This window comes from Suricata suricatta, chromosome 17, assembly GCF_006229205.1.
Source record: "Suricata suricatta isolate VVHF042 chromosome 17, meerkat_22Aug2017_6uvM2_HiC, whole genome shotgun sequence".
Classification (NCBI taxonomy): Eukaryota; Metazoa; Chordata; class Mammalia; order Carnivora; family Herpestidae; genus Suricata; species Suricata suricatta.
Window position 1 is genome coordinate 38,939,384 of NC_043716.1, and position 14,337 is coordinate 38,953,720.

The window sequence follows — 14,337 nt, forward strand, 5'->3', positions numbered from 1 at the left end:
CTGAGCTGTCAGCACAGAGCCCGACGAGGGGCTTGAACCATGGACCGTGAGATCATGACCTGAGCCGAAGTTGGACACGCAACCGACTGAGCCACCCAGGCACCCCCCCATATATCACAGTTTAAAACTTAACAGTCCTTGTTACCAGGAAATTCTCCCTCCTGCTGAACCTATACAGCCTTTTTTAAAAAACTTTTTTGATATTACAGCTTTGATAGGTAATTGATGGATCCTAAGGTACACTATCAAAAATGTATCTGGATAAGATCTGACAGACATCTATATCCTACACACACCTATGAAACCATCAGCCCAAACAAGGTAATGAACATATATCCATTATCCTCAAAGTTCTCCCAAGCCCATCTGTAATCCATTTCCCCTCCTGCACTCCACCCCACCTTTGTCCCCAGGCAACCACTGGTCTGCTTTCAGTCACTACAGGTTCATTTGTGCTTCTAGAATTCTATATGAATGGAAAATTAAAGTATGTACTCTTTGTTTCTTGGTCTGGCTTCCTTCACTCAGTGTAATTATTTAGAGATTTCTCATGTGCGGCTGGTATCAACAGTTCATTCCTCTTTGTTAGGAAGGGATATTTCATTTACAGACAGCCCACGAATTATGAAGCAACAGTGATGTAATTGGTTAGCGCACACAACTTCTAGATGTGCCACAAGCTGTTTGGTTATTCACCAAACATTAGAATGGACATTTATGTACAGCCCTTTGTGTGGACATACGCTTCCGATTCTCTTAGGTTAAACCGAAGAGTAGGATGGTAAGCTCACAGGCTAGGTGCGTGTTTAACTTTGCAGGAAACTGCCAAGCTCTTTTTCCAGAGTTGTACCATTTTGCCATTGCACCATCATGTTATACGTTCACCTATGCTTTTAAGATACATTAGTTGAAACATATAAACACATCTGATAGACATCAAAATGTAAAACTCTAATTTCTCATCCAAATCCCGCTCCCCCATATCAGGTTGTCCCAAATCTACTTCCTGAATAACCCATCCTTTACTAACTGATTTGAGATCTCATTTTCAACATATGTTAATTATTTATATAAACTTGAAGTCTAGGGGCATCTGGGTGGCTCAGTCGGTTAAGCGTCTGGCTTTGGCTCAGGTCATGATCTCATGGTTTGTGGGTTCAAGCCTCATGTCAGGCTCTGTGCTGAGCTAGCTCAGGGCCTGGAGCCTGCTTCAGATTCTGTGTCTCCCTCTCTCTCAGACCTTCCCCTCCCCTGCTTGCACTATCTCTCTCTGTCTCTCAAAAATCAATTATAAAAAAAAATTTTTAAATAAATAAAAAAATAAATTGAAAGTCTATTTCTGGGCTTGAGATTTTGTTTCCATGATCAGTTTATTTCTGCCCTAGTAACACACACATTTAGTAACTGAAACTCTGATACATTTTAATATCTGGCAAGGCAGCTTCCCCCACTCCCGCCACTCTCATTATTTTTATTCATTAAAAAAAATGTTTTTGAAAGTGGAATGGTGGTTGCCAGGGAAATGGGGATTTGTTGTCCAATGGATGTAAAGTTTCCATGCTGCAAGAGGAAGTAGTTCTGGAGATCTGCTGCCCAGCAGTGTGATCTACATAACACTATACACTTAAAAATAATTAAGAAGGTATAATTTATGTTACATTTTTTATAATTAAAAATAAATTAACACATCCTTTTTTATTTTCATTATTTGTTTGTTTATAAATGTTTGAGTTCTTTTTTAAGTTTATGTACTTATTTTGAGAGAGAGAAAGAGAGTGCACACATGCATGAGTAGAGAAAGGGCAGAGAGAGGGAGAGAGAGAATCCTAAGCAGGCTCCACACCCAGTGCAAAGCTCTATGCCGGGCTCCATCTCATGAATTATGAGATCATGGCCTAAACCAAAACCAAGAGTCTGATGCTCAACCTATTAAGCCACCCAGATGCCCCCAAATACATCCTTTACAAAAACCAAAAAGACCTATCTTTGCTTATTTTTCTCCTCTAAGATACAACTTGAAAAGCAAGTCAAAGGTTTAAAAAATTCTATTCGCACTTTGCTCAGTGCCACGTTAACGGAGAGTAATTACTATCTTTATTATAAAAGTCTGCAATCCAGGAATATGATTTGTCTTATCACTTCTTACAACATCCCCTTTTCATAAAAGTTTATAATTTTCTTCAAATAGATCTCACACATTTCTGTTATGTTTATCACAGCATATTTTTTTACTTTTGTTGTTTATTGTGAGATGATGCTAATATGTGGTTCAAGTTACTAAGTTTTGTTTATTTTTTATTAAGACTACCACCTTCCTCAAGTCCTTTATTTCCAGTAATTATTTTCCAATTCCTTCTCTTGATAATTTCCAAATAAATATTATGTCACCAAAAATTAAGGATACATTTTTCTTTTTCAAACCTCTTCAAAGTATATGTGCATTTTAATTTCTGAAAGGTATTGCCAAATTTTGAAAATTGTGTACTCCAGGGGTGCCTGGGTGGCTCAGTTGGTTAAGCCTTTGACTTTGGGTCAGGTCATGATCTCGCAGTTCATGGGATGGTTTGATCCCCACGTCAGGCTCTGTGCTGACAGCTTGGAACCCAGAGCCAGCTTTGGATTCTGTCTCCTCCCTGACCTTCCCCGGCTCGCATTCTGTCTCTCTTTCAAAAATAAGCAAACATTAAAAAAAAAAAAAAAGAAAGAAAGAAAGAAAAGGAAAGGAAAGATGTATTCCATTGTGTGGTGAAGTGCGGAACAATAAAACCATCAATTTTTCCCACATAGTCAGGGTTTTATACCATATGCATAAATTACATTTATAAGTAAAAACAAAAAAGGGACCCGCAGTCACAATAGCAATTGCAACTCATATCTGTACCACCAGCTTTGTGGTTTTGTTCAGGACAAGGCTTCTGAAAACTTTTGATCAAAAAATGAAGACCCTTGAATGGAGACAGTCTCTAGGTTCACATGATATCTGTCAAAGTTCTCATTTCTCTCTCTTTTGAAAAAAGGGAAAAACAAACAGCAAAGATACAGAGTACTTACTTGTCAATGCACACTTTAATTTTAAGCTGATAATTTAACTCAGGGAATTTGACCAGCAATCTGTTTCAAAAAAGGGGAGAAAAAGTTTCTGAGTAAAGGGGGAAAAAATCAGTTTCAAAGTCAAGTCTGTAGGCTCTCCCAGCACTGTCTCCTTGAAGGAATATAAAATTCACAACGCTTCATTTCTAAAAGGTGAACGAAGCACAATCCCAAATTCCTCTTGCTGCTGCTTAGTGCCATCTTTGACCTAATGTTGTGTATCACCCCTTCAGGTCAGGAGGTCGGTCCTGAAAGAAAGCCTAAGAACTTCGCACTTGGACAAGGTTGTGAGAGATTCACCAAAGGATAATAAAAGCCATTTCGTGAGAAATATTATGGGAATACGTGCTCTGCAGCTGGTATTCCTTCTATTAAACCTGAAACCACCAAGCTTCTGAAGAGGGAAATTTCACTACAGAAGGGCAAACCCCAACGTACCTGTTCTGACTTGGGTGTGAAAGTCACACCCTACCCCCCATGCTCCCCACCCACCTGCTCTATGGCCTTTTAGCTTCTAGATCACTAAGCCTTACTCTTTCCCTTAAAATCCTCAGGGATAAGGAGGCTCAGAGAACAGAAAATACCCAGCCTTATCTTGCCCCTCTTGCAGGGCAGAAGGAGACACATCGGCCTGACTGTGGGCCTGAAGTTACAGGAAGATGGCCATGTAACCTCAAAAAGGGTAACCATTCCTTAGTTTTCAACAGAAGAATCAGAGAGCAAGTTGATATTATGCCAACAAATTCCATCCCCACCATACTATCGCCCCTGATGCCTGGAAAGAATGGCCCTGGCCACCAACTCTCTTTCATCCTGAGAGCGTCTCTCAATAAAATATCTATCAAAAGAGGAAGTACAGGGCCCACCTGACTTTGGTAGTGAACTGGACGCCAGTCTTGATGACCAAGGGCCGGTCGGGATGCATGGGCATGCAGGGCTGCCGCTCAACCACAAAGGCACTGCAAGGCACAGAGAAGGACGGCAGTCCACACGCTTCATGGTGAAATGGGTCTTTGTCCTGTGCCTCCAAAGTGAAGGAGGTGTGGGGGGTGGGGGAGGGGGGGGTGAGAGAAAGAATTCTAAGTTACCTTTTCATTAAGTTTCTAAATAGCTCCACAATCCTCTCCTCCAGCATTGGCCGGTGCTGTACAATGGGATCCCCTTTGTAGGACACTTTTTGCTGCAATTCCTCCAGTTTCTTAATTTGTTGGCGGGTCTGAAGTTGAGATTCTGCTAACGAGGTTATCCTGCCAATTAAATAAGAAAGCTACCAGTTACCTGAGGGCACACCAGTGAGAGCTGGAGAAGGGGAAGGGGATCCCACCAACAGGCAGTCCCCTAAAATAAGAAAGGGATATTTTTTTTAGTGTGGGAAAATATATATAATATAAATCATCTGTAAGTATATAGTTTAGTGGCATTAAATAAAAAAAAGTGTGAGGCGGGGGGGTCGAGCCCTGAGTTCAAGACCCACATTGGGCATAGAGCTTACTAAAACATAAGACAGGGGCGCCTGGGTAGCTCAGTCTGTTGAGCATCTGACTTCAGCTCAGGTCATGATTTCGTGGTTAGGGAGTTCAAGCCCTGCGTCAGGCTCTGTGCTGACAGCTCAGAGCCTGGACCCTGCTTTGGATTCTGTGTCTCCCTGTCTCTCTGCCCCTCCCCTGCTTGCACTCTTTCTCTCTCTCTCTCTCTCTCTCAAAAATAAACATTAAAAAATGTTTAAAAATAAAACAAAAATAAGAAAAAGGGAATTTGTTTTTAACATTTCTTATTTTTTAAAAATTTTTAAATGTTTTTATTTATTTTTGAACTTATGAACCATGAGATCATAACCTGAGCCAAAGTCAAAAGTTTAACCAACTGAAGCATCCAGGTGCCCCTAAAACTTAACATTTCAAAGAGGGAGCCAGGCATAAAGGAGACCCCCAAGAGTTATCATCAGGAGGTGACAAGCATTAGAACTCAGCAATGGAGAACGTGAAATAAGAAATTTGGCACTGTCTTGATCCTGACTTGTCTTTGGTTTTTTCTTAATGTTTTTAATTTATTTCTGAGAGACAGAGAGAGACATTGCGAGCAGGGGAGGGTCAGAGAGAGAGGGAGACACAGAATCTGAAGCAGGCTCCAGGCTTTGAGCTAGCTGTCAGCACAGAGCCCGACGCAGGGCTCGAACCCACAAACTGTGAGATCATGACTTGAGCCGAACCCGGACGCTCAACCGACTAAGCCACCCAGGCACCCCTCCTGACCTGTCTTTGGACCAAAATGCGGTGCCTGGGGAAATGCGGACAATTACACAGCCCAAGAAGATTTGGGCTCATTCTGACACTCACTGTCTGTGCAACCCTGGCCAGGTCCCTTCACCATGTGGGCCTCGATGTCTCCTTGCATGAGAGAAGGGGTTGAACTACATGATTAATAGACTAAAAGACCTCAAAGAGACAAAGTAAAAGATTTTGGGGGTGGGGAGAGTAAGGAACAGGGCAGCTGCTGGGATTTCTGGGCTCCCTGACTCTCTCTGGCACTTGCATTCTCCTATTTCTAGAACTCAAGCTTTCTGGTTCCCTGATCAGAAAGCACTTAAAACTGCTTTCAGTACACTGATGTAACTCAAGGTTAGTGAGGATATGAACAAACAGGCTTGCTCAGATAGAGCTGTCCTAAATTTCTAATTTCATGCTCTATGTGTCTGGTGGTTCCTGTTCAAGTCAAGTTTCTCATAGTTTAAGCTGGTGCATCATGCTCATTCTTGGGCCTTGCGTATCAAGGATACTCACTGAGACCTGCTGCATGAATGAAAGCAAAAGACCAGATAAAGAAGGATCCCACTGGGGCGCCTGGGTGGCTCAGTCTGACTCCTGATCTCGGCTCAGGCCACGATCTTAGGGTTCAGGAGATCGAGTCCTGTGTTGCACTCTGTGCTGACAGCCCAGAACCTATTTGGGATTCGCTGTCTACTTCTCTCTCTGCAACCCACCCCCATGTCAAAATAAATAAACAAACACTAAGAAAAAGATTACCAAGGGGCACCTGGGTGGCTCAGTTGGTTGAGTGTCTGACTCTTGATTTCAGCCCAGGTCACGATCTCATAGTCTGTGAGATCAAGTCCAATGTCAGGCTCTATGCTGATGGTACAGAGCCTGCTTTGGATTTTCTCTTTTCTTCTCTCTCAAAATAAATAAATAAACTTAAAAAAATTTTTAATTAATAAATTTTTAAAAAGATTAATTTTTTAAAAGGGGGGTGCTGTGCCTGGTGACTCAGTCAATTAAGCGTCTGAGTTTGGCTCAGGTCATGATCTCAGTTCGTGGGTTCGAGCCCCGCATCGGGCTCTGTGCTGACAGCTCAGAGCCTGGAGCCTGCTTCAGATCCCATTGATGTGAAACTGTATAGATGACTATCTTTACGTATATGTACAATAACAAACATCCAGAGGGATGGTCCCTGAATTTTTAGCTATAGGTACCTCTGAATCATTGGTTTTTAAAAGACATTTCCAAAAAAAAAAAAAAAAAAAGACATTTCCTCTTTTTATTAATCTTTTTGTATTTGAATATTCTTCCTTTATAAAGAGCACGTATCATTTTAGATTACTAAAACAACTAAAATTCAAATTTAGTCTGTGCTACAGAGTTACATCAAATGCTTTAAGTTATTAAATAATATATGTAATATATACATATACAATAAATACATGTAAGAGATGAATCACTAGGTTCTACTCCTGAAGCCAAGACTACACTGTATGTTAACTCATTTGAAAATAAATTCAAGAAAGGAAAAATGTCTCTTTCATCTCTTACCAGTTTTCTAGGCGGTCTAGGCAGATGTTGGGCGGGCCCCCAATGCACGCAATCTGTTGCCGCCTCTTCCAGTCAGCCAGCTCCTCGTCTGTGAGCGTTTTCTGCACATACTCCATCGCCGACAAAAGCCCCGCCAACTCACTCACAATGCTCTGGGTGGAAACCCAAACAAAGTCACAAAACATTTCCTCAGACAGCCTCTAACCACATTTAGTCACTTCCAGAGAAGGAGCTTACTAGAAACCAGGCAAGTTCTGCCGCCAGGGGCTGCAGTGCACAGGTGGGGGGAGGGGGGACACTGGAGGAGAAGGGGGGGTGTCACCCTCTTACGCGGCGCATCTGGTCCAGCGCCGTGAGCATCTGCTCCAGCTGCTGCATCTTCTGCCTGGTCACTGACTGGTTGTTTCCATTCAGATCCTGCATGTCTGCGGATGAAGGAAAACCTCCTTGACCTGACGGGATACTGGCACCCTTCACAACTGGCTCCCAGATGCATCGGTTCCCCTGCAACCCCTCCCCATGCGCCATGCCCGCCCCCGCCCCTGCCACAAAGTCTGAACAGGACGCCAGACACAGAAGTCCTGAAACTCAAGTAACTCACTTTCTACGGCAGATTTTAACGTCTCTAATAGTCACTTGCCTCCTTGACTCTTGAGGGTTTTATAGTTGAAGTCAAAGTCATCCTGGAGATTCTCCACCACTTTCATTTTCTGCTCTAGGTCCTGTTGAAAGCAAACAAAACAAAACAAAACAAAAAAGAAAAATAGAGGTAAAAAAAGATTTTCCCGGGCAAGAGGGAAAAGAAAGTTTCTGAGAATTAAAATGAAGCCAAAACCTCAAGAGAGACACACGCAGGACCCACAGGCAATGTCCCCAAGGAAAGGCTTCCTGCCCACGACTTGCTTCACCTGTACTCGCTTCCGAACATCTTGCAGGTGCTGCTCCAGCATCTGCTGCTTCTCCGTCACCACGGCGGCCGTGGGGTGGTTGGCCTGGCCCCCTTGCTGCCAAAGAAGGGAGTGAACACCGTGTGAATGCAGGAAACATGGGGAGAAAAGTACCTCTGTCCAGTCTCCATCCACCCACAACCCTTCCTGTCTGGCTGAGGTGCCGCTGCCGCTGTGAGGGGAAGGGAAACAGAGACAGTGTGCCAGGCGCCATCAGCATGGTGGCAAGGAGGCTTTCCCGTAGTTCTGCCCATGTCCTTGCCTTTTTACCCCAGGCCATACTAAACAGCCACTCTGTCACCCTAGGAGACCACACGTTGAGCTAAGACACAGCCGCTACCTTCAAAAACCTCAGTCTAGGTAAAGTATGCTTAAAAATTCAGAACAATTATGACAGCAGATCTTCGATGCTTATTTAGTGTAGGTGGTGCCCAACACATTTCCGTGGGATAATAAAAAACCTCAGTGCCAGAGGTGAAATGCTACATGAAGAGAGAATACCTCGGGGGAGAAGGGAAGGCTGGTGCCCTGAAAAGGCCAGAGAGCCCATGGAATGAAACACGGTCAATTTTGTCAAAGTCATAGAAAATCTGGGGCTCCCGGTTGGCTCACTCGGAGAAGCAAGTAGCTCTTGATTGCAGGGGCATGAGTTTGAGCCCCATGTTGGGTGTAGAGATTACTTAAGATGGATAAATTAAAAACTAAAAACAAAAGACCACATAAAAGCCGCAATGATCAAGACAGCGTGTACTGGCATAGGACTTAGGAATCTGTCAACAGAACAGAATTGAGAGTCCAGGAAAGACGTTATAGATCTCATTTTCCAAAGCAGAAATTCTCAAAGACAGACTTCACACTGAGTCACCGAATTCTCCTGGCTCTAGGTTCTGTAATCTTGAAAACAGATCTCGATTTGTGACAGTGGCTCACATCAAGCCCCCACTACTGAGCTCTCTGACTTCGAGTCTGTTCTCTATACTGCTACTAGGATTCTTCAAAAGGGATCCAAGCATGCCAGTTCTAGAGGGACCCCTTTTCTCCCTTCCCCACGGTCCCCAGCCAAGCTCAGAGACTGCAAACTGCCCTGAGAAGTTTAGGGAAGGCAACCTCCGCCCCTATTTATTCTCCTCATAGAGGGAGTGACTCATCGGATCGGTGAGATTAAGAGAAACACTCTGTACTCACAGATCTTCGAAGAACCCAGCATGTTAGCCGGTGCCTCTCTCCTCCACCTCTGCCTTCCTGAGGCACCCCCAGGGCAGGAGCGAGGGCCTGGTCTCTAGACGTGGTTCTAGAGGCACAGCTCTTCAGGGTCCCGTGGGTATGAGTCTATGGTCTCTGACGCTCCACATGGGTGCGGTCTTCTGCCAACCCAGTCTCCCCATCCCAACATCTAACACAGGGGCAGGCGTCAGAAATCTTTAAGGGCTGCCTGCCCAAACTATGTTTTCCAGGCTTGGGATGACCAACAGTACAGCGGATATTTTAGTCTGTGTTCGACTGCCACATCTGTTTTTAAATTGCTTTTGCCCTTAAAGGGGAATAGATGTGATCGATTATCACCCACAGAAGCCCACCTCTAGTGCCTTTGTGAAAACTACTGGTGGTGGGGGGCGCCTGGGTGGCTCAGTCTGTTGAGCGTCTGACTTCAGCTCAGGTCATGATCTCATGGTTAGCGAGTTCGAGCCCTGCGTTGGGCTCTGTGCTGACAGCTCAGAGCCTGGAGCCTGCTTCAGATTCTGTGTCTCCCTCTCTCTCTGGCCCTCCCTTGCTTGTGCTCTATCTCTCTCTCTCAAAAATAAATAAACATTAAAAAAAAAAAAAAAACAACCCTATTGGGTCCCCACGGCTTTCAAGTGTTATCATCTCAACCCAGCACAGACAGACGTTTCACATAATCTGGTAACGAGTTAAGCCTTCTTCCTTCCCTGTCAGTCACCCCAAACTACCCACTCTTCCCCACACACAGCATGGTTTTCACACTCTACCTCCCCACACACTGTCTGCTCTGCCTGACATGTGCTTCGGCACAAACACACCTGAACTTCTTCACCTTCAAACTCAGGGCAAACGTTTGCTCTCCTGTAAAACCTTATTCAACTACTGAAGATTACTCACACCTTCCTCTGTGTTCTCCTCACTCTGACTATCTGTGTAACTACGATCCCAACTAGACTGAGAGCCCCCTGCTTAGCAGGGATCGCATCTACTCGTCTTCCTGCCTCCTGGTGCCTTACCCATAAAAGACACTTCAGAATTTGCCAGATGATGTACACAGAGAAAACAGCAGTAAGGCCTGGGCTGAGGCTGCAAATATCCAACTTGTAGTTCTAGATCAAGGGCTGTCAACTTCTTCTATAAAGGCCAGGTGGTAAATATGTCCAGCTGTGTGGGTCTTCCAGGCTCTCTTGTGAATACTCCGCCTTTTCAGCACAGCATGAAGGCAACTACAGATAATGCACACATAAATGGGTGTGTCTGTGTTCCCCAAAAATCTTGTCTGCAAAATCAGGCATGGCAGGCTGGATTTGGGCCACGGGCCTAGTTTGCCAACCCCTGATCTACAAGATTGGGAACATTCTTAGGGGACCTACCTCTCATGGTAAATAAAGTTGGAGCCTCTACCCAAATTGGCTTAAATCGAATATTTTTATCTTATGGGACAGGATGAAAACATAAAGACTGTCCACAGCAGAAAACTCTAGTGATGCCTAGACAACCTCCCTATCTCCAGTGTCTGGAACAGTGAGTCTTATCAGTTACCCCCTGGCCCATATCTGAGCACATCAGTTTTCTGCTTAAAGTTCTTCTGTGGGTTCCCATTTCTTACAGTAGTGGTGACAGTGATCATGATGGTGACAGCAATTGTGACAGCAGCAGCAGAAAGCATGTATGTGTCAGACATTGTTGTAAGCATTTTACAGACATGAACTAATTTAGTTCCATGAAGTAGGTACTATAATCATCCCTGTTAGAGGAATACCCCCAGTGCCTTATCAAGTGGCAGAGCTTAAACCCAGGCAGACTGGCACCAGGACCCTTGTGGTTAACTGCTCTTCTTCCAAAGCCCAGTTGTTGGGCATGACTAAAGGGATGTTCACAATATGGCCCTTGACTACTGATCTTTCCTTATCTAACCAGATGCTGAATTTTCCACACTCCTCCCAAGAATACATGCGTTAAGCTTTCCCTGTCTGAACACGATCTTCTCTCTGCCTGGAGGGCTCTCTCCTCATCAGCCTGGTACACACGTAAATCAGCCTTAAGTCTTGGCTCAATCACAATCTCTCTCTGTGATACCTTCCCTGACTCCCTCAGTTATTAGACTTAAATGTCCTTTCTTCTATGTTCCTGTTACACCTTTGTCTCGTAAGAGGGAAAAACATGGTACACTTATGTTCATAACAGCATTATTCACAAGAGCCAAAAGGCGGATGCCACTCACGTGTCCCTCAACAGACAAAAGGATCAACAAAATGGGGTATACATACAGTGGAGCATTATTCAGTCTTTGAAAGGAAGGAAATTCTGACATGTGTTACAACAAGGATGAACCGTAAGGAATTATCGTCTGTGAAATAAACCAGTCACAATAATAGAAACAGTGTTATGATTCCACTTCTATAAGGTCCCTAGAATAGTCAAATTCAGAGACAGAAAGTAGAATGGTGGTTGTCAGTGACTAGAATGAAAGGGCAATGAAGAGGGCTATTGTTTAATGGTATAGAATTCTAGTTTTGTAAGATGGAAAGAGTTCTGAAGACAGGTTGCACAATAATGTTACTGAACTTTACTACACTTAAAAAATGGTTACGATGGTGGGGTGCCCGGGTGGTTCAGTCAGTTGAGCATCCCACTTCTGCTCAGGTCATGATCTCACAGTTCACGGGCTTGAGCCCCACGTCAGGCTCTGTGCTGACAGCTCAGAGCCTGGAGCCTGCTTCGGATTCTGCGTCTCCCTCTCTCTCTGCCCCTCCCCTGCTTGCACTCTCTCAAAAATGAAAAATAAAAATTACAAATAAATAAATAAATAGAACTAGATGAAGTTCTTAAAATCTTTATCCTGAATGCATTCATCTTCCTAAACTCTTGTTAGTTTCAATAGCTTTTTTTTTTTTCCTTTGCTTACTTATTTTGAGAGTGAGACCGAAAGAGTATGAGCAGGAAAGGGGGAGAGAAAGGAGAAAGAATCCAAAGCAGGCTCCTGTCAGTAGAGCTGGTGGATGCAGGCCTTGAACCTAGGAACTGTGGGATCATGACCTGCGCCAAAATCAAGAGCCGGGTGGCTCAGCTGGTTAAGCATCCGACTTTGGCTCAAGTCATGATCTCATGGTTCATGGGTTCGAGCCCCGCCTCGGGCTCTGTGCTGACAGCTCAGAGCCTGGAGCCTGCTTTGGATTCTGTGTCTCCCTCTCTCTCTGACCCTCCCTTGCTCACGCGGTCTCTGCCTCTCTCTCAAAAAGAAATAAAAAACATTAAAAAGAAAAAAAGAGTCAGACACTTAACCGACCGAGCCATCCAGGTGCCTCTCCAATAGTAGTTGGTTTTTTTCTTTCTTTCTTTTTTTAAATTATTTCCCTTGGATCTTGTAGGAAGACCTACCCGTATAAAAATAATGACAATTTTGTCTCTAGCTTTCCAACATTTATGCCCTCATTCCTTTTTCTATTTTACTGTATTGTCTGAATCCTTCAGAAAAATATTAATGGCGGGAGGCATCCTCGATCTTGTAACTGCTTTTAAGGAGAATACTTTAGTGTTCCCTCATGTACACACTGTTCTGTTTGGTTTCTGACACATATTCTTTATTGTGTTCAGAAAATTCTGACAAATACTCTTCACCATGTTAAGAAGTTTTCTTACTTTTTATCTAGAATGGACACTAAATTTGTTGTCTAACAAAAATAAGGGGTTTCTTCTTTAGCTTACTAATTTAATGAATCCCAATAATAGAATTCCTAATGTTGAGCCATCCTTGCACTCCTAGAATGTAAGCCATGCTTGGTACCTAAGTAGGATACCAAAATCCTAACCGTTTTCTTTACTCACACTGTCTTTTTTGGGTTTTGATATTAAAATTATTCCAGCCTCATAAAATACGCTGGAAACATCTCTTTTCTTTCTAGACCTTGGAAGAGTTTGAACGATAACAGAACAACCTATACCATGAAAGTCTCTTAAAACAAAACTTCTAAACCATCGAGACTAGTGGCTATTTTTGTGGGACAGGGAGTGTACATTTTTTTAAAAGCATTTTTCAATATATTTTTATGGTCATTGATCTATTTAAGTTTCCTTCTTCTTTTTTAGTATATTTTAATTTTGTATTTTATTGCATTATAAAATCATTTGATTTTCTGTTTCTCCCAGACCACAACCTCCTCTAAAGCAGGGGGTCCAGATAATTAGCACAACACAGTAGGATATACACACACATACACACATAATAGATGGGATGTTATAGATATGTTAAGATATTCTAGATGTTCTAGATAGATAATACATTAGATGTTCTAGATAGATGTGCCTATCAATATCAACATACGTGATGAGGCCAGTGGCACAGAACTGGCCCCAATGGAAGTTCGTGTCATGTTATCTCTGTCTCTTGAGATAATGGTTATCTCTAGCTCTAGTGAGGACATTCTCAAACTTTACCACAAAAGAACCATATGAACCTGAATGATTCAGTCTCAAATAATCTCCAAGGTGGCACCCAAGAACAGTATCCTATCATACCCCACTCATGCACACATGAACTGGTACAGACTTTGGGGAAAGGAATCTAGATCTATAAACGAATATATATATATATATATATACACACCCTTTGACCCAGTAATTCCATGCCTGGAAATTTATCATTGAGAAATCAAAGTACAAACATAAAGTTGTTTAGGGAGACACTGCAGTAGTGTTTATAATGGGGGGTAAAACCAGAATGAAGCAAATATCAAAGAAAGAATATTGAATAAATTACAGCAAATCTATACCATAGAATATTATGAAGCAAATAAAAAGCAAGAGGCACTTAAATATGGTGTATATGTGCGTGTATTTTCTGTCGTTTATATGAGCCTGGAGGAAGGTACGAAACCGATTATACCACACTATCACTGTTGGTTTCCTGGGAAGAGATAATAAAGAAAGGGAGTGACATTTCAGATTTTTGTAAAACTTTCTTCCTGTACCATTGTGTAATGTCAAAAAAAATTTTTTTTAAATGTTTTATTTATTTTTGATACAGAGAGAGACAGAGCGTGAGAGGGGGAAGGGCAGAGAGAAGGAGACACAGAACTCAAGCAGGCTCCAGGCTCTGAACTAACTGTCAGCACAGAGCCTGACGCAGGGCTCGAACCCACGGACGTGAGATCTGACCTGAGCTGAAGCCGGAGACCCAACCGACTGAGCCACCCAGGCACCCCAAAAAAATTTTTTTAAAGGAGAGTGCATTACACACTCAAGAAAAAAATAAATTCTTTTCATTGTATATA

General features: G+C 43.0%; 1 protein-coding gene across 6 annotated transcripts in view; it reads right to left on the reverse strand.

Moving 5' to 3' along the window:
- Positions 1-14,337, reverse strand: part of STAT3 (signal transducer and activator of transcription 3) — a 68,805-nt gene that overhangs the window by 14,716 nt on the left and 39,752 nt on the right. For all 6 annotated transcript variants that reach the window (XM_029927475.1, XM_029927472.1, XM_029927473.1 and 3 more), the window contains 7 exons: positions 7,805-7,900; positions 7,537-7,618; positions 7,227-7,321; positions 6,897-7,048; positions 4,179-4,337; positions 3,957-4,049; positions 3,052-3,111 (listed from right to left, as the gene is read on the reverse strand). In XM_029927475.1, the coding sequence (XP_029783335.1) occupies positions 3,052-3,111; positions 3,957-4,049; positions 4,179-4,337; positions 6,897-7,048; positions 7,227-7,321; positions 7,537-7,618; positions 7,805-7,900 (737 nt within the window). The remainder of the gene's footprint in view (positions 1-3,051; positions 3,112-3,956; positions 4,050-4,178; positions 4,338-6,896; positions 7,049-7,226; positions 7,322-7,536; positions 7,619-7,804; positions 7,901-14,337) is intronic.